This window comes from Bubalus bubalis, chromosome 5 (genome assembly GCF_019923935.1).
Source record: "Bubalus bubalis isolate 160015118507 breed Murrah chromosome 5, NDDB_SH_1, whole genome shotgun sequence".
Lineage (NCBI taxonomy): Eukaryota > Metazoa > Chordata > Mammalia > Artiodactyla > Bovidae > Bubalus > Bubalus bubalis.
Window position 1 is genome coordinate 105,001,001 of NC_059161.1, and position 27,686 is coordinate 105,028,686.

Below are 27,686 nucleotides of genomic sequence, written 5' to 3' on the forward strand. Positions count from 1 at the left end.
TCTTCCTGAACCAGGGATCGAACTCAGGTCTCCTGCATTGGCAGGCAAATTCTCTACTGTATGAGCCACCAGATACATATAAGCAACAAGGAAATACTATATAACAGATGAATTATACCCATTATCTTATAATAACCTGTAATGGAATATAATCTGCAAAAATCATGAATCACCATGCTGAAAGTAACACAATATTGTAAATAACACACATATTGTAAATACCACAATATTGTAAATCAAACTATCCTTCAATTAAAAAAAATATCTAGAGAAGAGGCTATAAAAAAATGGATGAGTTTAACAGATGGTGAAAAATAACTTCAGAAAAAAACATGTGGACTGAAAAATTATCCAGAGTGCAGTTCAGAAAACCAAAACATTAGAAAATATGAAAGAGGTGAACAGGCATGGAAAGTGGAGAAGTCTAATAAATACACAATGGTAACTTTAGAAAGATTTATTAAAACAAGATACAAAAAACTCAAACCATAAAGAAGTTTGATAAATTTGATACACAAAGTTAAGAATGTCTATTCATCAAATTACACCAAAAAAAGAGAGAAATGACAAGCCACACACTGCCAACAAATATAATTGATAGAGAATAATGTATCTGTTAAGACAAGCTAGGTTACTCTGCATTAACAAACACCCAATTAACCAACTAAAACCAAAACAGACTTCTTTCTGATACGACAGATTGACAAGAAACATTGCTTATTATAATCACTCAGGGATCAGGGAAGTCACAGGGCCATACCTAACTTCAAAGGAGACAGAAAGAAACATTCTATTATGTGCCTCAAAACAAAGAGAAGCAAAAGATATGAGAGTAGTCCAAGTAACAGTTTGATAATTATAACACATAAGAAACTCTTTTAGAAAATAAAAAGACAAAAGTCACAAACAGAATGATAAGCAAAAGAAATGAACAGAAATTTTATAGAAGAAAATGCTGAAATGAGCTATAAGCTCATTTAAAACCGTTGTAGTTTTGATTTCCATTTATCTAATAATGAGCAGTCTTGAGCATCTTTTCATGTGTCTACTAGCCATCTGTATGTCTTCTTCAGAGAAATGTCTGTTGAGGTCTTCTGCCCATTTTTTGATTGGGTTGTTCGTTTTTCTGATGCTGAGCTATATGAGCTGCTTATATATTTTGGAGATTAATCCTCTGTCAACTGCTTCATTTGCAATTATATCCTCCCATTCTGAGGGCTGCCTTTTTATCTTGTTTTTTTTTGCCTTCCTTGGCTGCAATTTTTTTTGAGGTAAAACTCTGTTTGCAGATGACATGATACTATACAGAGAAAACCCTAAAGATACTATCAGAAAATTACTAGAGCTAATAGGTGAATATAGTGAAGTCCCAGGATACAAAACCAGTACACAAAAATCCTTTGCATTCCTAGACACTAACAATGAAAAATCAGAAAGAGAAATTAAGGAAATCAACTCACTCACCACTGCAACAACCAAAAAAAGATACCTAGGAGAAGAGTTGGACTATAAAGCTGAGCGCCAAAGAATTGATGCTTCTGAACTGTGGTGTTGAAGACTCTTGCGAGTCCCTTGGACTGCAAGGAGATCCAACCAGTCAATCCTAAAGGAAATGAGTCCTGAATATTCACCTGAAAGACTGATGCTGAAGCTGAAACTCCAATACTTTGGCCACCTGATGCAAAGAACTGACTCCTTGGAAAAGACCTGACGCTGGGAAAGATTGAAAGTGGAAGAAGGGGACGACAGAGAATGAGATGGTTGGATGGCATCACCAACTCAATGGACATGAGTTTGAGTACGCTCCGGGAACTGGTGATGGACAGGGAAGCCTGGAGTACTGCAGTCCACAGGGTCGCAAAGAGTCGGACACAACTGAGTGACTGAACTGAACTGAGGAATAAACCTCTATGGAGACAAAAGAGCTGTATACAGAAAACTATAAGACACGAATGAACAGGTGGACAGACATACGATGTTCTTGGATTGGAAGAATCAATATCGTAAAAATGACTACTACCCAAACCAATCTATAGATTCAATGCAATCCCTATCAAATTACAATGGCATTTTTTCACAGAACTAGAATGAAAATTTCACAATTTGTATGGAATTGCAAAAGACCACAAATATCCAGAGCAATCTTGAGAAAGAAGAACTGAGTTGGTTTTCGTGACTTCAGACTATACTACAAAGTTACAGTCATCAGGAGAGTACAGTACTGGTGCAAAACAAAATACAGACCAATGGAACATGACAGAAAGCCCAGAGATAAATTCACATACCTAGGGGCACCCTGTCTTTGACAAAGGAGCTAAGAATATATTAAGACAATGGAGAAAACATAGTCTCTTCAATAAGTACTGCTGGGAAAACTGGACAACTATGTGTAGAAGAATGAAATTAGAACATTTCCTAACACCATACACAAAGATAAACTCAAAATGGATTAAAGGCCTAAACGTAAGACCAGAAACTATACAACTATTTGAGAGAAACATAAGCAGAACACTCTTGGACATAAATCACAGAAAGATCCTCTATGACCCACCTTCTAAGGTAATGAAAATCATGGCTTCTTTAACTTGTCCCTTGAAGTACTAAGAATAGCTCAAGAGAATGAATTGAAATTCCAAGGAATTAGGGAATACTTAACTAAAATCAGCTCTGCAAGGGCTCAAAAAAGTATGGAAGGCAGGTGTTTTATCTTAAGAATCTGTGAGAATTTTGTATTTCACTCCATAAAAATAATAATGATGCCCCCCTTGAAGCTTCATACAGATATAATTTGTCATTTCTCAAGCACATGATTAGGGGTTTTCTAAAGCCATGTTGTGAAGCACTGGATCAAGATTATTTATTATAAACTGGTGGAATTTATATGATTACTCATGGCATATGAATCAAATATCTGTCCCAGGATAATTATTTAGTAGAACCACTTCATACTAATTATTATAATAATTATGACTGAGCCAACTCAGTTACATGAAACAGAACTTGTAATGAACACCCATCTGCTTGCAAATCCAAACTGTTAAATTTTAGGAGCTTACTTTCATTCCCTGGCAGAGGTAAACAGTATTATTGGAAAAAAAAATGTTTTAAATTGCTATGCAATTTTAGAGTTTGAAATCAAAATTAACAAAAACTTCCTGTTCTCTAGCTAATATACTGAAAAATTTTTTAAGGACAGTTGATTCATACTTCTGAGTAACCTATGCCCTTTACCTTCATAATTAGAATAATTTACAACTTATTGAGCAAACTTTTTTAAGTAATGCATAAAGGACTTAAGCACAACTAGAATCCAACATGGCACAGATAATAATGGAGAGCCAAAAACAAATAAATCCAATCAAATCAATCATATATCATATATGAGCACAGAATCTCTTGGTAAATGCAACTTTCAGAACTTTGATGAAAGAGACATAAAACATCTAAAATATATTTCAAAAGCAAAACCTTTATCCACAATACCTAAGTGTTTCAATATAAACACTTTGCTTAAAGGACTAAATATTTTCACTTACATTTGGTCTCAAGCCCCAAAGTGTTAAATTTCTCCTATAGCTTTCAAGATTACAAAACAGCCTTCTCTCTAGAGTAAGAAATAAAATGGCTGCAGAGTGTGATCTAAACTTTAAACAAATATTAAGATTAAATAAAGGAGAGGCTGGGGAGTGATTAAGAATGCAAGTAAGGACATATATAAAGATTATAAAACTGAAATAATTGAACATAAGAGACCTATTCTTAATTATATTTTTACTGTTTTCATTTTATTCTTAATTCAGAATAAAGAAAAAAAATACTTACAAACCACAATTTTTGATTCAGCATTCAAGTACTATAACTATTTCTCTGTTAATATTTAAAATACTAAAAAAAAAAGCCTATTGAATGTGTATTTTATACTTTAGCTGAAATCATTATATAATATTAGTACTGTCTCTAATTTATTTACAGAGCAAACTCAGAATTATTCTTGAAATAGACATATAATACATTTTAATATGAAGAAAAATATAAAAAACCCCAACCCCAATAATCCACATTCATCAGCTGATGTTTGTATTTCTTTGCATTCATTATAGGCAGAGTCAATTAGTAAATACTAGCCATTGAAATAGAGGGTGTTCTGCTTTTACAAAGGGCTCAAAAGCCAAGAGAGAAGCACCAAGTATGTTCTTCCCTCAAGTATTAATATTCCTGATTTCACATATATTATCATTTCCAGCTTTTATTAACTGAATAATCTACTCAAGCAGCTCATTCTTTAGTTAGAGTCCTTAAAAGTTTGTACAACTTTCAAAATGAGTGGCTAATTACTGAGATCTTATTATGTGCCAGAATGTTTTATGAAATTTCCATGTATTAATTCATTTAATCCTCACAAAATCCATATAAAGTAGGTACTATTGCTGTCTTCATTTTAGAGAGAAGGAAACTGAGGCACAGACAGGTTCAGTAATAGACCCAAGGTAACAAACCAAGATGCAGCAAAAGAGCACCAAGAATTCAGGTGGTCTGACTCTAGAGCAATAAATATTCTTACCTCTGTCTCATCTGTGCCTTCCTCTGATATATAGAAAATTATAAATAAGATTGTGTCTGTGGCCAGTGAATTTCTATCTGGAAAAGTTCTCTTATATATTCTCTCATCATTTACTTATACTGATCCCTTTGACAAATTCTGACCATATCAAGTAAAACCTGGTTCCCAATCTCAGAGAATGGAGAAAGGTTTATCAACAATTAATTCTAACACACTGTAAAAGTATATAATAGAAGCTTAAACTAGATTGCAAAGAAAGGGGGAAAGAGATTTTTTATGTGATCAAGGGGCAAAAAGGGAAAGCTGCACAGGTGAGATGATGTCTGAAATGAGTCGTGCAGAAATTGTGGCAGGTTGCCAGACAGGGAAGGTAGAACACATTAAATGAAATAAGTCAATCTGCTAACACATATTTCTCTCATCATCAGTATATTCCATTAAAAGACAAATTATTTGTCAAAAATATAAATAACATGATTTTAGAAAGAGAAATAAAGGACAGTAAAACAACAGTAGTCTCTGTAATCAAAAGAACATGTTTTACAATTAATTTTATGTAACAATTTACCTTATTTTTTATTTTGAAGCATTTACTGGCTTCCCAATGGTAAAGAACATGCCTGCCAATGCAGGACACATGGACATGGCAACCCACTCCAGTATTCTTATGTGGAGAATCCCATGGACAGAGGAGCCTGGCAGGTTACAGTCCAAAGGGCTGCACAGAGTCAGACACGACTAAAGTGATTAAGCATTTGTTTTTTTAATTATCATATTGATTGATTTTAAAAAATACCAGAAGTCGGGCAATAAAAAGATGACTTTTTGTCTGATGGAACGACAAAAAAAAAAAAAAAAAATAAGAAAAATAAGGGAAAAAACTGACCAGAGAATATAGAGTTGAAAGTTACATCTTACATTTCCTTATCTTGAACCACGGGACATTAGATTATGTCTACTCTTAAGTAAACAAAATACATACTAGACATAGACAACTTTATTTTGCTTAAAATTTTCAGGGTAATATACATAAAAGAGAAAAAACACTAAACAAATCCTTAAATTCAGGTCATAAGCATATTTCTTATCAACGACTGGAAAGGCAAAAATATACCTGTATGATTAAAAATTTGTGTTGCGAATCAATCTCTTATACTTTCCCTAACACTAAGATTAATTTAGCTTATATAACTTTCTAAACTACTTACATAATTATTATTACATCATTTAAGGTAAGAAGAGAAATCAGGAGAGGCCACCTAATCTTCATGGCAGTTGGCTGACATGGCATGGCTTCACTGCCAGACCAAACTAAAAACAACAAAAACATTCCAACAGTTGAAAATGTAACATATGATACGCTTCACGGCCCAGATTCTACAGTGTTGATAAACCAAATGACAAGTCATGTTTCTAAGTGATCAAGTCTAAAGTGATAAAAGCCTGAAAAGCTATTTACCAACAATAAAGAGTATTAAATGTGAATGAAAGATATCCCATCATTGTGGGCGTGGGCGGCACATGCATGCACATGACACAGACACTGGTGCTGGTGAAATGGGATGGGAAAGCTGAGAAAATTTTAGGTCACTTCTGTGAAAAGCAAGCCTGGACAGAAAAATTACAAAGGACAATTTGAACGTATACAGTACGTGATCGTGACAAGGTAACTTAAAGTTCACCTAATCTATAATTTTGCTGATGGTCCTGATGACAGAAAATAACATGTCCAAACAAGATTCATCTCTGGCAATTGTATTATGCAGTGCCAGGATCTTATCTATGTAAATATTTGTAAGGAGACCATGCTGAAAACTTAGATGGCAAACAACATCATCAAATCAGTCTATCTGGGCTTACTGGCTCATAGGACAAGAATCAGGGATGCTTACTTTGAACAGCAATATTAGGCCATCAGAAATGAGAGGTCATAAAGAATGGCTCTATTGGTACAGTAAAATGTAAAATATGAGAACAGATATTCATAGGCATACATAGTAACATCCTATAGAAATTAAACTCTCTATTTAACCGATAACAATTTTATCAAATAGAAATTTCATTCAATAAAAATGAAAATGTAAAAGTAAAGAGAGGCCTAAATATGGAAATTTGTAAATCTAAGAGGCAAGTTTATTAAATGACATGATAACAACAATGATTTGGGTTTTAAAAACACATTCTTATCTGAGAACATCTTGCAAAATAAAAGCAAAGTTCATGAACAGCTGCAGACAAAAAACATATCTAAATTAAGCCATGAAACAGCAGACCATAGTCAAAGCAAAGAGATGTACACCTCTACAATACATGATGCCTACATTGCTATATTGGATTACAAGTTCATTAAACATCTGTGTCCAATTCTTCAAGGTACATTTTTTTTTTTTTGGTTCTTTCTGGTTCAAAATACTTTTAAAAAGAAAAAAAAAAAAAACTATGCCATAGTTTAAATTTGAATTATTCTAATTTTTGAATCCCTACTGCTATATGTAACAACAACAACAAAAAAAAGAAACTTCCGAAGACAGGATTCTATGCAAGGTATTTTAATTCTAAAATGCTGGTCCAAGAAAACATGGCTTTAAAAATCATTGTTTCAACAACTTGGGTTTAAGTAGGAAAATGCACTGGTCATAACAAACACCCTCTTCCAACAACACAAGAGAAGACTCTATACATGGACATCACCAGATGGTCAACACCGAAATCAGACTGATTATATTCTTTGCAGCCAAAGATGGAGAAGCTCTATACAGTCAGCAAAAACAAGACTAGGAGCTGACTGTGGCTCAGACCATGAACTCCTTATTGCCAAATTCAGACTTAAATTGAAGCAAGTAGGGAAAACCACTAGACCATTCAGGTATGACCTAAATCAAATCCCTTATGATCATACAGTGGAAGTGAGAAACAGATTTAAGGGTCTAGATCTGACAGATAGAGTGCCTGATAAACTACGGAATGAGGTTCGTGACACTGTACAGGAGACAGGGATCAAGACCATCCCCATGGAAAAGAAATGCAAAAAAGCAAAAAGGCTGTCTGGGGAGGCTTTACAAATAGCTGTGAAAAGAAGAGAAGCGAAAAGCAAAGGAGAAAAGGAAAGATATAAGCATCTGAATGCAGAGTTCCAAAGAAGAGCAAGAAGAGATAAGAAAGCCTTCTTCAGCGATCAATGCAAAGAAATAGAGGAAAACAACAGAATGGGAAAGACTAGGGATCTCTTCAAGAAAATCAGAGATACCAAACGAACATTTCATGCAAAGGTGAGCTCAATAAAGGACAGACATGGTATAGACCTAACAGAAACAGAAGATATTAAGAAGAGGTGGCAAGAATACACAGAAGAACAGTACAAAAAAGATCTTCACGACCCAGATAATCACGATGGTGTGATCACTGACCTAGAGCCAGACATCCTGGAATGTGAAGTCAAGTGGGCCTTAGAAAGCATCACTACAAACAAAGCTAGAGGAGGTGATGGAATTCCAGTTGAGCTCTTTCAAATCCTGAAAGATGATGCTGTGAAAGTGCTGCACTCAATATGCCAGCAAATTTGGAAAACTCAGCAGTGGCCACAGGACTGGAAAAGATCAGTTTTCATTCCAATCCCAAAGAAAGGCAATGCCAAAGAATGCTCAAACTAATGCACAATTGCACTCATCTCACACGCTAGTAAAGTAATGCACAAAATTCTCCAAGCCAGGCTTCAGCAATACATTAACCGTGAACTTCCTGATGTTCAAGCTGGTTTTAGAAAAGGCAGAGGAACCAGAGATCAAATTGCCAACATCCACTGGATCATCAAAAAAGCAAGAGAGTTCCAGAAAAACATCTATTTCTGCTTTATTGACTATGCCAAAGCCTTTGACTGTGTGGATCACAATAAACGGTGGAAAATTCTGAAAGAGATGGGAATACCAGACCACCTGATCTGCCTCTTGAGAAATTTGTGTGCAGGTCAGGAAGCAACAGTTAGAACTGGACATGGAACAACAGACTGGTTCCAAATAGGAAAAGGAGTTCGTCAAGGCTGTATGTTGTCACCCTGTTTATTTAACTTATATGCAGAGTACATCATGAGAAACACTGGACTAAAAGAAACACAAGCTGGAATCAAGATTGCTGGGAGAAATATCAATAACCTCAGATACGCAGATGACACCACCCTTATGGCAGAAAGTGAAGAGGAACTCAAAAGCCTCTTGATGAAAGTGAAAGTGGAGAGTGAAAAAGTTGGCTTAAAGCTCAACATTCAGAAAACGAAGATCATGGCATCCGGTCCCACCACTCATGGGAAATAGATGGGGAAACAGTGGAAACAGTGTCAGACTTTATTTTTCTGGGCTCCAAAATCACTACAGATGGTGACTGCAGCCATGAAATTAAAAGACGCTTACTCCTTGGAAGGAAAGTTATGACCAACCTAGATAGCATATTCAAAAGCAGAGACATTACTTTGCCAACAAAGGTTCGTCTAGTCAAGGCTATGGTTTTTCCTGTGGTCATGTATGGATGTGAGAGTTGGACTGTGAAGAAGGCTGAGCACCGAAGAATTGATGCTTTTGAACTGTGGTGTTGGAGAAGATTCTTGCGAGTCCCTTGGACTGCAAGGAGATCCAACCAGTTCATTCTGAAGGAGATCAGCCCTGGGATTTCTTTGGAAGGAATGATGCTAAAGCTGAAACTCCAGTACTTTGGCCACCTGGTGCGAAGAGTTGACTCATTGGAAAAGACTCTGATGCTGGGAGGGATTGGGGGCAGGAGGAGAAGGGGACGACAGAGGATGAGATGGCTGGATGGCATCACCGACTCGATGGACGTGAGTTTGAGTGAACTCCGGGAGTTGGTGATGGACAGGGAGGCCTGGTGTGCTGCGATTCATGGGGTTGCAAAGAGTCGGACACGACTGAGCGACTGATCTGATCTGATCTGAAAAAATGTTGGATGTATTTTAGGAAGCATACTTGCTTCTTGTTTAACTACGTAATTAGAATTTTCCAGCATCCAGGCTCAGAAATTCTAGTATATGTACCAAAGTTAGGAGAGGATCTAGAATATATTATAAATGATATTGCCAAGCCACAAAGATGACTCTATAACTGCTGTAAGTTACAGTGTCTAATGCTCCTTCTAACGTGTTTAACAAATCTACTAGACACCACCCTCACTGATGCATACAAGCAAAGGCTGACAGCAAGATAATGCAAAGTCTAAAATTACACCTTTGTGCAGAGAAAAAGAAATTTCTTAGCCATCACATGCTGGACATATGTATTTTTTTCCCTTTCTGAAGGGTTTCCGAAAGCATCTCAGAATGCACCTTTTCATCTTGGGTTCCAGTGACTCAGTATTGCTCAGTGACGCTGCCTTCCTGATAGAAGCAGAGATCATTCCTGACCAAACCCCCAAAATAAAAAAGTACTGCAACAAGGGCCCAGGGTCAGGGTCACACAGTGGATGCTAGAATTATGAGTGGTTTGTCAGGTAGGAATTGGAGCCACAAAACAAACAATTTCTGCCAGCAACACCACCAGAGACAAAAAAAAGAAAATGCCCTGGCTTCTCCTTTCATAAATCTCCCATTAGTGTTTCCCATTAGATTTCCCAAGCCCAGCTGAAGTTGGCTGTCACAGGAGCCGAGGAAAAGCCAGTGTTAGCCCTTCTCCATCAGACAGCAGAAAACAGAAGGGTGTAAAATGAGTCTTAGGGAAACAAGCCCAAGACCAGCACACCTTTCCATAAAGCTCACATCATAACTGTGACAATCTCATAAATTCACTCAACCTAGCTAGGTTTTTGTTATTATACCAACTGGTTCTAAGATTTCAATTTCATATTAATACTTCTCTTGAGAGTCCCTTGGACTGCAAGGAGATCAAACCAGTCCATCCTAAAGGAAATCAGTCCTGAATATTCACTGGAAGGACTGATGATGAAGCTGAAAGTCATATACTTTTGGCCACCTGATGCGAAGAGCAGACTCACTGGGAAAGACTCTGATGCTGGGAAAGACTGAGGGCACGAGGAGAAGGGGACAACAGAGGACAAGATGGTTGGATGGCATCACCAACTCAATGGGCAAGAGTTTGCGCAAAACTCCCGCAGTTAAGGAAGGAAGCCTGGTGTGCTGCAGTCTGTGGGGTTGCAAAGAGAAATGACTGAGCGACTGAATGACAATACTTCTAGACAGTGCTTCAAGTTTCAAAATCAAAGTTCCTGAAACATCAATATCCAGAAGGATAATTCTGCTAGCCTGGCCAAGAACTACCAGCTAGTTAACTGAGGTGACAGGAAGTTTTAGTAAGGTCTATCTTTTAGTTTGCTTACAGTGTAATTTGGGGTAATTTAAAAGATGCATTTCCCAAGAAAAATAAAATGATCCGTAGAGAAATAAGGACTACATTAGGCAACACTTAGTACAAACTACTTAAAGCTGCTGTCAAGCAGATGCCTCAAATGCACTTTTTCCAAAGCACCTTTTTGTGGTCTTTAAAGAGATGTTAGATTTTCAGTTATATATAACTAAATTACTTCTCACTCAATTTTAAAGGGAAATCAGAGTACTGATTACTTACTGTAATATATAAATTATATATAATTTAGTTATATATAACTTTATATATATATATAACTTTCAGTTATATATAACTAAATTACTTCTCACTCAATTTTAAAGGGAAATCAGAGTACTGATTACTTATATATATTATACTGATTATATTATAATATATATATTATACTGATAATATTATATATATTATACTGATTACTTATATATATTTTACTGATTACTTAATTATATAATATATATATAACTTTCAGTTATATATAACTAAATTACTTCTCACTCAATTTTAAAGGGAAATCAGAGTACCGATTACTTACTGTAAGTACTGTGTACTTACAGATACACATTACTTGGTTAAGAAGAACAAGGGTATTATGATCAAGAATTGTTAGAAGCCAACCTTAGCATGAAAAAACTCAACATACTGTTTCAGATGCAAAAGAGTAACTGCCAACAACAGTGACTGTCATAGGCTCTGAACTGAAATCACGACATTAAATCTGAACATTGCAAAAGCACTCTAATTTTAGCTATTTTGCTAGAATTGTTATTCAAAAGTTATAGATAATTACAAAGCAAAACTCATTCAAGAAATTTTGATAAATTCACTTAATTAAAATACAGGTATCAAATACAGTTTCTTTAAAAAAAAAAACCTTAACACTTTCCAAATGGCTATCCAGAACTACTATATACTAGTCTTAACAGAAGTGGCGTATCAACAGGTCAAATCAGTTGACAAATACCATTAATTTTACTTTACAGACACTTTAAATACTCTGACCTTGATTTGTGGTTTTAAAAGCAACTATAAAGCTATATAATAATATATCTTTATTTCATTATTTTAATAATGCCAATAAATACTATTTTATGTGGTATAGGTGGAAAAGGAAATGGCAACCCACTCCAGTATTCTTGCCTGGAGAATCCCATGGATGGAGGAGCCTGGTGGGCTACAGTCCACGGGGTCACAAAGAGTCGGACACGACTGAGTGACTTTACTTCAATAACTCATGGAGAAGACAGTGGTAACTCACTCCAGTACTCTTGCCTGGAAAATCCCATGGACGGAGGAGCCTGGTAGGCTGCAGTCCATGGGGTTGCTAGGAGTCATAACTGAGCGACTTCACTTTCACTTTCACTTTATGTGGTATAGGACACATGACTAAAGAGATCAGAAAGACAGGCTATTCGATATGACAACAGTAGCAACATCACATTATTTTGACATGAACAGTCTTAGTAAATCCTTAAAGAATCCTGGCAGGCTTTTAGGCAAACATAGGTCTCAACAAATCTAGAAAGTAATATTAAGACTTTAAAATTAAAAAAGATAATTTATTCTCTTAAAGATTACAAATTGCCAGTAAATAAGTGCCGCTGCAGAATAAACTACCTTAAAAACACTGTAGCTATTTTTAAAATAATGCTATCATTCTGCCCTTTATCAAATATAATAAAATACATAATACTTGCTACTTCATTCATTGCCTTTAAAAAAAATTAATAAAAGTAGTTCTGTGTGCAAACACTTACCATCCACTCGGATATAATAACATCCACTTTTTCTACAGGAAGACGAACTTCTTCAATTTTTCCTTTAATTAGTGTAACAGTATCTTCAAGTTTATTTAATCTGAAAAATGCCATAATGGACAAATTAAAACAAATTCTGAAAACTAGTCAAACTACAAAAATTCTTGGCAACTGTTATTACTTTACAGAACTCAAAGTATGTTTGTTCAAAGTGTTCTTATTCCGTGGCATTATAATCGCTCTTTGGTCACTTCATGAATCCCCAAGAATGTTTGTGGTTAATACCACAATACAGCCGAACCAGTGTTTAGAAGTACAGCATGAAAAGAAACTCAAATGCTATTAAGAATACATATCAATAAAGTTTAAAAAAAAAAAAAGTTTTTAACGGGAGAGGTGGAAACAGACCAGACAACAAAAGTATATTTTAAAGGGAAGTAGTTTGCCATAGCAGCAGAGAGTTAGGCCCAGAAGCTTTACTCTGAATTCCAGGTCCTCTAGCACTTGTCAGCTAAGTGATTTTCAACAAATTATGTAACATCTCATTGAGCCTGAAATCATGTGTAAAACAGAAATAGATATCTTCCCAAACTATTAACACTTCTATTAACAGTCTATTATGAAGATGAGACATTTGTGAAAGCTATGTACACGTCCTCTAGCACTATATAACAGCAAGGCATTATCATGAATAACAATTTATTGCATGTTACATAAACTTGAAACTTTCCTCCAATCATAAATTATTTAACTTTGTCCAACAGCATTCATTAGATACTTTTATATGCTTGGCCATAAGATTAGCATATATTTTTCATCCCCTCCTTTTGCAATTTCAAATAAATAACAGAGAATTTCAAAAAGCTAAAAGTAATCTACTAAGTTTGTATCTAGCTAAATAAATTTGCAGTCTTCAAAGGCTATATATCTGAATTACAAAAGATTTTTTTCTGCAAACAATGGAGCGATTTTCCTCCTGTAAATTTCACTGAAGTATTATATACATAAAACTAAATGCATTTTTAAGGGTAAATTTTTCTGAACTAAAAAAATAAAAAAACAACAGATACCTGAGTGGCCACCATCATCATATAGATTATTTTATGTAGAATATTACAATTTTCTCAAAAAGATTCATCACTGCTCTTTCCTATCCCTATCTACACCCAACTACTGATTTCTTTCTTTTACTACATATTATGATTTGTATTTTGTAGAGTTTTATATAAACAGATCATATTGAATGTACTCTTTTGTGTCTGGTTTCTTTCAATAAGTGTACTTTTAAATTAATGCCTATTTTTCTGTATATTGGAAGTTCGATCCCTAGTTATTGTTGAGTAGTATCCCACTATATGAATAAAACACTTTTTGTCTATCCACACATCTGACGATGGATTTCTGGATTTCCAAAGCTGCTATAAATATGTATGTACAAGAAGTACTCTGTCAAATGGAAGTGACAGAACTTTTTAAGAAATTGCCAGTTTGTTTTACAAAGTTCATATATGATTTTACATTCTTAAAAGCAATATGTGAGCATTTCTATTGTTTCACATCCTTGTAAACTTAGTATGAAGTGAAGTGAAATGAAGTTGCTCAGTCGTGTCGGACTCTTTGCAACCCCATGGACTGTAGCCTACCAGGTTCCTCAGTCCATGGAATTTTCCAGGCAAGAATACTGGAGTGGGCTGCCATTTCCTTCTCCAGGGGAATCTTCCCGACCCAGGGATTGAACCCGGGTCTTCCGCATTGTAGGCAGACACTTTACCATCTGAGCCACCAGGGAAGCCAGTATAGGATCTTTTTAATATTAACTTTTTGGTAAGATCTCATTATGGTTAAAAATTGAACTTTCCTAATGCAAGTCTTTTTTCCATATGCTTACCAGTCATAATCCTCTATTATCTTTTGCTCAAACATTTTAACCATTTAAAAAACTGGAAAAGTTGTATTCTTATTTTTGAATTTTAAAAATTCTTTACATTTCTGGATAAAAACTTTGGAAGAAAATATTCACTTCCAACCTGTGGTTTTTTTTTTTTTTCTGTAATGTTTTAAAGGCTAAAGTTTTTTAATTTCGATAAAGACCAATTTATCATTTTTTTTCTTTCATGGTTCATGCTTTTGGTGCTTTTCATATCCAAGAAATTTTTGCCTACATCAAGTATTTTGCCCTATGCTTTCTTCTAAATTTTTTTAGTTTCCATTTTGAGTTGATTTTTCCAATATATCATCATGATCTTTTTCCCATATATAATCAAAAAACTTTGTTAGAAAAACTATCATGAGTGATAGCTGCAACTCTGTTGAAGAAAAAGTTTCACCAACCCACGGAATTACTTCAGAATCATTGTCAAAAACCAGCTAAGCATAGATGTGTAAGCTTATCTCTGGACTTTCAATTCTGCCCCAAGATTTAGATGCACATCCTCACACTAATACAACATTTTCTTGATTCTTATACTTAAAGTCACAAAGTCTGACAGAATATATCCTTTAACTTCATTCTTCTTTTAAAATTCTTTTGGATATTCTAGGCCATTTGTTTCCATATGAATTTTAGGATCAGCTCATGGTATCATTCTGCATTTTTTAGTGTTTATGTCTTAAACATATTTTGTTAATTTACCCCTAAATGTTTAATGATTTTGATTGCATTGTAATGGTATGTACTTTTTAAGTTTCAATTTCTAGTTGTTTATGGATAGTAACAGAAGCATAATTGATTTTCATATTTTGACCCTGAATCCCACTGACTGTCATAAAGGGTTTAGCTTTAGCACAGTTTTAGTGGCTATTTTATAGATTTCTTAGGATTTTATGTGTACTTGATCATGTCACTTGGGAGTAATGAGTCTTAGTTCTATTGTATTTACTGCCACTTATTTCCTTCCTTTAAATGTATTTATGGCACTTGTTAGATCCCCCGAGACAATGCTGAATAGAATTGGCAAGAGTGGACATTCCTTGTTTTATTTTCAGTTATAAGGGGACAGCATTCATTTACTATTACTTAAGATACATTTCCTAATGGTCCAGTGGTTAAGAATCCATCTGCCAATACAGGATCCCTGGTTCAGGAAGATTCCACGTGCTGCAGAGCACCTAAGCCCACGTGTTATATAACTACTGAAGCCAGCCTACCTAGAGTGCAAGCTGCAGCTACTGAGCGTGCATGCTGCGACCAGGGAGACCTGTGCGCCTGGAGCCTGTCCTCTGCGACAAGAGAGGCACTTCAGTGAGGAGCCCTGCGCCACAAAAAGAACTAGGGAGACCTGTGCGCCTGGAGCCTGTCCTCTGCGACGAGAGAGGCACTTCAGTGAGGAGCCCTGCGCCACAAAAAGAACTAGGGAGACCTGTGCACCTGGAGCTTGTCCTCTGCAATGAGAGAAGGCACTTCAGTGAGGAGCTCTGCACCACAGGGAAGAGCAGCCCCTGCCTGCCACAACCAGGGAAAGTCCGTGTACAGCAACGAAGACCCAGTGCAGGCAAAAATAAGTATTTAAAATATCCTCAAAAAAAAAAAAAGAAAGAAATCAGAAAACATTTCTACTGAGTTATTAGTAAGTTTTGTAGGGAATGGTTCAAATCCTGGTGATCATGAGCATCTTCACAGGCTTTTTCTTTGCAGGTATTACTGTAGAAAATGTTGCAAGATACCAGAGAAATACATGGCAAGGAAATACTGACCAATGTCAGAGGGTACACTGGGGAAGAAGCTGTCAAAACAGTTCATGCACAGCACCTACTGGGGGACATTCATTTCATGGATGAATTTTCCATTAAATGTGACTCAGCATCCTAGCATTGTCTGAAAGATTGTTAGAAATATGAACAATACACTTTGATATGCTTTAATTTTCACTGTCTTGTTTTGTGTTTTTTATAGAAATACAACCAATTTTTACATACTATGTTTTCATACTAAGAACAATTATATGCCAACCAACTGAACAACCTAGAAGACATGGACAAGTTTCTAGAAATATATGCCTATCAAAACTAAATCAAGAAGAAATAGATAATTTGAACAGACCAACCACTAGAAGTGAAATAGAATCTGCAAAAATAATAATAAAAAATTCCCTGCAAACACAAGTCCAGGAACAGATGGCTTCACTGAGGAACTCTACCAAACATTCAAAGAAGAATTTACATTGATCCGTCTCAAACTCTTCCAAAAGACTAAAGTGGAGGGAGCATTCCCAAAGTCATTCTATGAAGCCATCAACACGGTGATATCAAAATCAAAGACAATACTTAATATATATATATATAAATAAAATTAGAGGCCAGAATACCTAATATATATATATATATAAATATATGGTCTCTAATATCTTTGATGAATTCATCAAAGAAGCTAATATCTTGAACGAATATAGATACAAAGTATTAGTAAACTAAATCCAAAAACACATAAAAAAGATCATATGCCATGATCAAGCTGGATTCATCCCAGGGTCAAAAGGATATTTCAACACATTCAAATCAATCAATGTGATACACCACATCAACAAAAGACAAGACAAAACCACATGATCATCTCAATAGATGCAGAAAAAGCATCTGAAAAAAATTCAACATAAATTCAAAATAAAAACTCTTATCAATGTGGTGACAGAGAGAACATATTTCAAATAATAAAAGCCACTTATGAGAAATCTACAGCCAACATATACTCAATGGTGGAAAAGCTGAAAGCCTTCCAACTGACTACAGGAAGAAGACAAGAATGTCCACTCTCATTGCTTCTGTTTAGCATAGTATTAGAAGTCCTAGCCACAGCGATGAAACAAGAAATAAAAGGTATCCAAATTGGAAGGGAAGAGGTAAAACTGTCATGATATACAGATGATATGATACTTAACTCTAAAGCCTTCACACAAAAACTACTAGAACTGATAAACAAATTCAGGAAGGTAGCAGATTAATATATAAAAATCCACTGCATTTCTTTACACTGAAATAGGAAAAAGAAATCTCTAGAAATACTGAGGATAAACTTGATCAAGGTGAAAGACTTATACACTGTGAACTATAAAACACTGATAAAGGAAACTGAAGACGATTTAAAGAAATGGAAAGATATCCCATGCTCTTGGACTGGAAGAACTAATATTGTTAAAATGGTCATACTACCCAAAGCAAGCCAAAGATTTAATGTGATCCCTATCAAATTACCCATGACATTTTTCAAAGAACTAGACAAATAATTCTAAAATTTATATGGAATCACAAAAGGCTCAGAATTGCCAAAGAAATCCTGAGGAAAAAGAACAAAGCTGGAGTCCTGAAATTCAGACTATGCTATAAAGCTACAGCCATCAAAACATAGTATTGGCACAAAAACAGACATATGGGTCAATGGAACCGAAAAGAGCCCCAAAATAAACCACATACCTTCAGTCAATGAATCTCTGACATAAGAGGCAAGAATATACAATGGAAAAAAGAAAGACTCTTCAGCAAGTGGTGGTGGGAAAGGTGAATAACAATATATATATCAATGAAGTCAGAACACTCCCTCACAGCATATATAAAAATAAACTCAAAATGGCTTAAAGACTCAAAGACATGACACCATAAAATTCCTAAGAGAAAACATAGGCAAAACAATCTCTGACATACATAACAATGTTTTCTTAGGTCAGTCTTCCAAGGCAATAGAAATATAAGCAAAAATAAACAAATGGGACCTAATCAAACTGATAACCTTTGCACAGCAAAGGAAACCATAAATAAAACAGAAAGACCACCGACAGACTGGGAGAAAATATTTGCAAATGATGCAGCAGACAGGGGCTTAATTTCCAGAATATACAAACAGCTCATACAATGACAAAAAACAACCCAAAAAACAATTCAATAAAAAAAATAGGGAGAAGACCTAAATAGGCATTTCTCTGAAGAGATACAGATGGTCAACAGGCACATGAAAAGATGCTCATTATCACTACTAATTATTAGAGAAATGTAAATCAAAACTATAATATTATACTACCTCTCTGATCAGAATGACCATCATTAAAAATTCTACAATTAACAAATGCTGAAGAGGGTATGGAGAAATGGGAACCCTCCTACACTGCTGGTGGGAATGTGAATTGGTGCAGCCACTATGGAAAACATTATGGAGGTTCCTTAAAAAATTAAAAATAGAACTACCATATGATCCAGTAATTCCACTCTTAGGTAAATATTAAAAAAAAAAAAGAAACATTAATTCAAAAAGATACATTCACCATCATGTTCACAGCAGTACTATATACAGAAGCCAGGACATGGAAGCTACCCAAGTGTCCATCAACAGATCACTGGATTAATAAGATATGGCAGGGACTTTCCTCATGGTCCAGTGATTAAGAATCTGCCTTGTAATGCAGGCTCAATCCCTGGTCGGGGAACTGAGATCTCACATGCCGCAGAGCAACTAAGCCTACGTGCCATGACGACTGGGCCCTCACACTGTGGAGCCCGTGTGCCACAACTACTGAAGGTCGAGCACTCTGCAGTCTACACGCAGCAACTACTGAGCCCTCGTGCCACAACCAGAGTCTCTGCGCTACAACAAAAGATCCCACGTGCTACAACTGAGTCCAGGGGCAGCCAAATAAATTTGTTTTTTTTAAGATCTCACACACACAGAGATACACACAATGAAATATTACCCAGCCATTAAAATATGAAATGTGGATGGACCTAGAGCATACCACGCTTAGTGAAGTCAGAGAAAGATACTGTATGATATCATTCATATGTGAAATCCAGAAAGTAACAGAAATGAATGTATACACAAAACAGAAACAGGTTCATATAAATAGAATTCAAACTTATGGTTACCAAAGGGGAAAGGCGGCACGAGGAGAGGGCAGGAATAAATTAGGAGTTTGGGATTAGCAGATACAAACTGCTATATATAAAATAGATACAAACAAGGTCCTACTGAATAGCACAGAGAACTATATTCAATATCTTATAATAAACCACAATGGAAAAGAATATATATATATGTATAACTGATTCACTCTGCTGTACACCAGGAACTAATACAGCACTGTAAATCATATCAATTTAAAAATTATGTATCACATTTAAAAATACATAATAAAATATTAAGCACCTTAATACTTTTACTGCTGTAATAACTTATTTATAGTTTATTTCTGATATCTATATTCATAAACATACTACTAGGAAACACAAAAAGTCTTGATCCTTCATTTCCAATTCTTATATCTTTCTTTTATTGCCTTGTTCCATTGTCCAGGATCTCCTTTACAGTGTTGAATAGAAGAGATGATGGCAAGCGTCCCTGTCCTGTTCCTGAACTTAAACTTTCAAAGCTTCATCAAGTTGTGGGCTGTAGTTTTTGTTTTTGGATATACACTGTAAAGTGTTATGATATAACACATTCCAATTCTAGTTTGCTAAGAGTTTAATATATAGACTGAAAGGATATGGAATTTTATCAAACTTTCTCTACTGAGATACTTCAATAAATTTTTATGGTTAATTTTCTCAAATTAACCAAACTTGTATTCCTGGGATAAACTTTATCTTCCAATATATCGCTCGATAGGCTTTCCCAATAGCTCAGAAGGTACAGAATCTGCTTGCAATGTAGGAGACCCAGGTAGGGAAGATCCCCTGGAGAAGGGCTTGCCAACCCACTCCAGTATTCTTGCCTGGAGAATTCCATGGACAGAGGAGCCTGGTGGGCTACAGTCCAAGGGCTTGCACGAGTCAGACACAACTGAGCAACTAAGCACACACTGCTCAATTAAGTTTTCTAATAGTTTGAACAGGATGTTCTCCATATATGTTCATAAATGATTGACCTGTAAGTTTTTGTCCTGCCTTAGCAGAGTTCTGGTATAAAGGTTATAATGGCCTCATATATGTATGCTTGATTCCTGTACAAAGATGACAGTACGAAGTAGAGGGGATAAAATGGTCTTTGGAAAAACTAGGTCATTTTTAACAGTAATACTACTATTACTACTGCTACTAAGTTTTAAAAAGCTGGACCACTACCTCATACCATATACACAAACAATGCCAAGTAGATTACAAATCTAAATATTTTTAAAAAACTATAAAATTTTACACAAGCATATAGGAAAACACCTCCATAAGGATTTTTACCCAATTCACATATAGTGATAACCATAAACAATGATGATGATACATGAAAACTGAGAATTTCAGTACATCAAAAGATACTTGAAGAGAGTAAAAAAGCAAGATAGAAGAATTTTTTCATTACATAAAGCTTACAAACATTTCAAACACACACACAAAATAAAGACTGTCTACAAATAAATAAGAAAAAGGCCCAAGTCAATGGAAACGTGAAAAAAAGACAAACACATACTTCACAGAAAAGGAAATCCAAATGCCAATAATCACAGGAAAAAGTGCTCAGTCACATTGACAATCACAGAAATGCAAATTTAAATTTCAATGAGACACTGCTATACAACCAACTGGAAAAGTTCTTAAAGGTAGGCAATACCAACCTGAACTGTTACATACTACTGGTAGAAGTATAAATTGGTATTACCACTTTGGAAAACAGTCTGGCAATACCAAGAAAATCTGAAGATATGTATTCCCTAAAGTCTGAACTATTTTTTAAATATATGCCTCACAGATGTGTACCAGGCACATGGACAAAAAGGTTCATAACAAAATCGTTCTAAATAGACCTAAACCGGAAAACACAAAAATTCCCGTCAAGAATAGATAAGATAAATTGGGATATACTAATCAATACCATTCTATGTAACAATAAACATAAATGAACACTAAAAATAATGTTGAACAAAACAAGCTAGACTAAAATAATGCATAATAAATGATTAAAGTGAAATATAAAGCAATATTAAGGAAGTGATTACTACAAAAGCCAGGATGGTCATTACCCAATCAAACAGGGAGAGCATCTTACTGAGAAAGGACAGATGGAGAGGGGAGGAAATCTAAAGTGTTGGAAATATTCTTTCCTATTACTTATTTGTACTTATGTTACCACGTAATTTATGTGCTATGTACTTTTTAATATGTGCATTTCAGACAAAGGTTAAAAAGGATGCTTATATATCTTATTTGAGCTTTTTAAAAGAGGTATTCAATAAAATTCTCTATGATGAAATTGCTGTAGTTGATTACATTTACTGAAATATTTTATTAAGGCTTAATAAGTACGAACACTTCAAAAGAAACAAAGAGCAATATTCTTAGAAGATCAAAATGTTCCTACTGCCCTAGAAATATTTTCAGGATGCTCATGCTGAAACAAGACATGTCCTGTAAAAGGCCATCTGCTCAGGCTGTTTATTGTCTGCTACAAGTCATAATCCTATCTGCCTCAGTAATTACTTGTTGGAATATAAATACAACTGGAAAGATTAAGATTTCAGGGAATACACAGAAAAACAGACAAAAGGCCATAATTCCCAGTGATTCTGTATTAAAACATTGCAACACAGATGTGATTCACAGAGATAATCCCTTTTGCAAGCCTGCTCATCTTAATCACCACCTGATTTTACCATTCATGAAAAAAAAACTATAGATTTTTACTTACTTTTCTTCTCTCAAGAGGCCAATCACTAAACATTACTTTAGCATAAAAGCATTCCAAATGAATTCTATCTCTGAAAACACCTGCTCAAAAACTAGCATAGCTTTAATTTTCAGAAATACAACACCATAATATAAAGGGTATGTTAAGTAAGTCTCTTAACTAATCCAATAAACACTGAAATTATTTTTCCGAGTGGATATTTTGTTAGAGTAATAATCACTATCCTATATTAATTCCTATCTCAGAAGCAGCAATTTAACTTATATCTCATGATACAGGGACATCATCATGAGTAATTATCTGATACTGGGCTTACAGAGATAAGAGAGAGAGAGTTCATGCACTTAAGAACATGGTCTACGGCACTGAGAAAGGTAAAGAACACAGGCTTCATAGGAGCTAATATAATAAGACCTTAACTGAGTGACATTCGATTTTAATCAGAAAAAGAGAGAGCATCCATAAAGATATGTATGAATATGGGGGTAAAAGAGGGTGCCTCATCTCTGTATGCACAAACTGCCTGTGTGTGTATGTGTGTGTGTATGGAAGACAAATCGCAAATTTGAAGAGCTAAAAATAGTTTAGTGTGATTAGAGCAACAAGAGGCAGTATGTAGTGACAAAGCTGGGAAGTAGTTAGAGGTAATGCTAAGGAGTCTAGTTTTTAGAGGCAATGAGGAGCCATTTCAGGATTTTTAGAAGGAGAAAGGAGAAGGCAATGGCAACACACTCTAGTACTCTTGCCTGGAAAATCCCATGGACGGAGGAGCCTGGTAGGCTGCAGTCCACAGGGTCGCAAAGAGTTAGACACAACTGAGCGACTTCACTTTCTCTTTTCACTTTCATGCACTGGAGAAGGAAATGGCAACCCACTCCAGTGTTCTTGCCTGGAGAATCCCAGGGACAAGGGAGCCTGGTGGGCTGCCGTCTATGGGATCGCATAGAGTCAGACACGACTGAAGGGACTTAGCAACAGCAGCAGCAGAATGAGAAAACAGGATCAAATTTGTAATGTACTTCTGCCCAATGCAATTTTGATAAAAAAAGACACAGTCTAGATTCTAACGAAGAACATGGTCTAGCAGGGAGACAGACGTGTAAACAACATAAAGTACCACCAAGTGTTCATACAAAGAACATCTTATCAATTAAATGACATTTAAAGTTGGTGACAAAATGACTATAAAATTCACCTAGCAGAATACCTAGGTAATAATTTTTTCAAAATGCATATGGGGGTGGGGTGGGGGGAATACCACAATACAAAAATATACAAGGCATAATATTGTTTTCAGTTCACCATGGCACCCAAACATACATGTTTCTCCCGTTCCCCAAGCATGCCAAAATGACAACAAAGTAAAACGTAATAAACTGATAAATGCATGGAGATTTTAGATGGTAATATCAAAGAACCAAAGGTATGATTCAGTGGAGGAAAAAAGGGCAATCAAATCATTTTGGTGAACGCGTGAGGAAGGACCCAGTGCTCAGTGCACACATCAGAGAAGACTGAAGTGTTGCCCAGAACAGATCTCCCTCTTTTCTTCTGAGGCAGATAACAGAAAACACATACCAATTTCCTTTATTAAGTGTATTTCATAAGCTATCTCCCTCCCAAATGTATAATTTCTGTTTATAGGTTTATAGGCGTGTAGCTAACACTGAGGACATTTACTGTTTAAAGTTAGCAATAGCTTAGCTTCTAATAAAATGGAGGGGGGGGAGGTTAGAGAATAATGCGAATTCAAGCAGAACGATAATGGGTTTTCAGCAAGCTTTGAATATTTCATGTCCTGGGTCTTGAAAACCCATTCACTGATTCAACAAGTATTTACACTGAATACCTGCATGCCTGGTACCCTTCCAGATGGTTGGGGTATGTCCATGAATAAGAAAAAAATCCCTGTCTAACCTTGGGGAGCTGATATTCTAGTAAAGCTTACATTTTCATGTGATAAGTCTTTAAAAAGCCCTACCAAAGTGCTGATAGTGAGATCTCATACCAGGATCAGAGGTAATTTTTAGTTTCTCCATTTTCCTCTCACATCTTCCCAACACAAAAACATCTTTTCACTCCCTTTCTTCCTTTATTTATTTAAAAGAGACGAGAACTGGTAGGAAATCAACCTGGCCACACTAAGAGAGTAGATGACAGAGAGCCAAATAACTGAGCTACTTATGTACAAATGCATTAATTCAGATAAGTATATAAAAAATACAAGAATGTGAATGAAGGCATAAATTTAAGCTACATCAACGAGTAGAAGAAGGATGGATTTGAGAAACAGCAAGGATTCTCACGAGGACTCTATCTCCAGTAAGTCTGCTGGTAAAAGAGAAGGCGAGGTCAAGTATCAGCCCCAGGTTTTCAATTTTAACCTATGAGAAGAGTTAATACAGGTCTGTTCTCTTGGTTCTTATCTCTGTAACCATGGCAATAATTCTTGATCAAATCCTAAAAACAAAATTCCTGAACATTCTTATATTTACTGGTTAATGATGCTATTCAATACACCTGAAGATGTGCTGCTGCTGCTAAGTCGCTTCAGTCATATCCGACTCTGTGCGACCCCATAGACAGAAGCCCACCAGGCTCCGCCGCCCCTGGGATTCTCCAGGCAAGAACACTGGAGTGGGTTGCCATGTCCTTCTCCAATGCATGAAAGTGAAAAGTCAAAGTGAAGTCGCTCAGTCGTGTCCGACACTTCGTGACCCCATGGACTGCAGCCTACCAGGCTCCTCTGTCCATGGGATTTTCCAGCCAAGAGTACTGGAGTGGGGTGCCATTGCCTTCAACACCTGAAGATGTGAACTAAGACAAATCAGGAGAACAGCATGTGTGAAGTTAACAGGAAGATTCCTGATACGCACCTGGCATCTGAAACCACTGCTCAATGGCTGATCACACAGCGGTCATGTGCCTATGCCACCAGCTCTCTTTGAGAACCATAAACTCTTAAGACTCGAACTTGCTTGGGTTGAGGCATCTCTTGAGAGTCTCTGAGGTTCACAGCTAGAGGGAAAAGCACATCTTGCGTGACTCTTGCAAAGAAAGGATTTTGTGGGAGCCTGTAATGTGACCTCTTTACTGATGGGTACCTTTTCTTTGCTGTCCCTGGACTGTATTCTTTGCTATCATAAATCTTAGCAGTGAAGCTGTGAATACAACTTTATACTGAATCATGTGAGTTCTTTCAGTGAATCACTGAACTAGTAGGTAGTCATGGGATCCCCAAGACAGGACCATTGAGTAGACAGGAAATTAAGGAGGTGGCAGGATGTGAGAAAAACAGAATTTAGTTTCCATGTAAACCATCTTAATCACCTTCATTAGAAGACTTTTGAGCAGCAAATTGTTTTTAACCATTTTTATCCTCATCACTGCTTCAAAGTTTCCTTCAGCTTTTACTTACTTTTTTATTATTTCTATTAAATTTATTAGAGGACTTCCCTGGTTGTTCAGTGGTTAAGAATATGCCTGCCAGGGCAGGAGAGATTCAGACAGAAGAGACTTATGGACACAGTAGGGGAAGGAGAGGGAGGGAGGAATTGAGAGAGTAGCATTGAAATATATACATTACCATGTGTAAAACAGGGAACTAATGGGAAGTTGCTGTGTAGCACAAGGGGTTCACCTGGTGCTCTGTGACAACCTAGAGGGGTGGGACGGGGTAGCAGGTGGGAGGGAAGTTCAAGAAGGAGGGGACACGTGTACACCTATGGTTCATGTAGGGAGAAACCAACACAACACTGTAAAGCAGAGTTAACCTCTAAGTTAAAAAAAAAAGAATCCACCTGCCAATGCTGTTAACAAGGGTTCGATCCCTGGTCCGGGAAGATTCCACATGCCATGGAGCACCTAAGCCTGTGCACCACAATAACTAAGCCCACACCCTAGAGCCCACAAGCAACTCCTGAAGCTAGTGCGCTCTACAGCAAGAGAAGCGCCCACAGTAAGAAGCTGCCACCTCCATGAAGAGTAGCCCCCACTTGAGCAACTAAAGAAAGCCTGCACGCAGCAGCGAAGACCTAGCAGAGCTAATAAATAAATGAACAAAAATAAATGAATTTAGAAACAAGATATGACAGAATATCCCTTACTTCAAGAATATGTCCTAGTATATTTTGTGATCTTGTTCCAAATCTTATATATACCACCACTATCTTTAAATTCATTGTGTTAAGTTACTAAGTGCCTAAAAATACTAAGAAGATAAAGCTCTAGTCCTGGAATCTAGAGAACACTTACATGAATATGACAACAGATCTAGGCATAAAAATGAAACAGATCTGTTTCATTTCTAACAGTATTCTAGGCACAGGTAACATAAAAGATTGCATCTTTAAAGTCATAGTGAGATTGAAAATACTGCATTACAGTCATATGACAGATCAACCTTCTCATGAAAATTCTGCAAAAACATCCAAAAATCTGAATAATGAGCTTTCCACTGCAGAGTCAATGCAAAACCAAAGGCAGTCAGAGTAAAGGTAAATATTACCAGAAGCTACCTTTGCTTCCTGAGGGTGAACAATGGATACGATAACCTGACAACTGAATAGCTTTGCTATCCTCAGGACATTTATGCTTCTGGAATGATTATTCACCGGAGAGTGAGAGCAAGAAAAAGAAACAATTTTTCATTCCTCCCACGTATGACTTTGAGTTCTATTTACCCCTACTAATAAAACATCTTTCATTTCTTTAGAAATGCTACATCTCCTTTTTAAATAAAACAGATAAAATTATTTTATCATCTTTTTGAGCACAATTCAAGGGCTGTTAAGTTGAATATGTTTAAAAGAATATGAAACATGTAATTATTCATCTTTTATGTATGGCAGGAACCAACACAATTCTATAAAACAATTATCCTCCAATTAAAAATAAATATATTTAAAAACAAAACAAATCTCTTTCAATCAGTTTGACTTAAAATAGCCAGTGGTAGATTTTATTGGTTGAAATCTAGTTCCATGACTGGTACAATAAAAATTTTTTCCTACTCAAAGTGGGGGGGGGGGGGGGGAACTATCCATCTTTTAGAATTTAAAGTATCTTGTTATAGATGTAAGCTTAGGGAGTTTTACAGAAATTCTGCTGTGTACAAATTTCTGGCAGCAAAAGCAGCCTCAGAATTGCTAAAGACAATTCACAGCCTGCTAATCAGAAGAGCTGCTTTCATTGATTCATGATGGTTCTAGAAAGCTCCAGTGCAATAATAGACAAGTATAAGAGAAACTGAGAGCAGATTTCAAGCGAGGAGAGTGAATACATAATAAAGCTGACTAAAGCTTGAAACTTTATGGTATAAAAGAATAGAGATCATGAAACAGAATACAGAAAAGAGAGTCAGCATATGTTGGTGGGATAGTGGCAAGAAATGATCATTTCAGAAATATAACCAATCA

The 27,686-nt window shown here is 36.0% G+C and overlaps 1 protein-coding gene across 2 annotated transcripts in view; it reads right to left on the reverse strand.

Annotated features, from left to right (window-relative positions):
• The window catches only part of PRMT3 (protein arginine methyltransferase 3), a 129,701-nt gene that overhangs the window by 70,476 nt on the left and 31,539 nt on the right, over positions 1-27,686 (reverse strand). For both annotated transcript variants that reach the window (XM_025286294.2, XM_025286293.2), the window contains one exon: positions 12,675-12,774. In XM_025286294.2, coding sequence (XP_025142079.2) covers positions 12,675-12,774 — 100 coding nt within the window. The remainder of the gene's footprint in view (positions 1-12,674; positions 12,775-27,686) is intronic.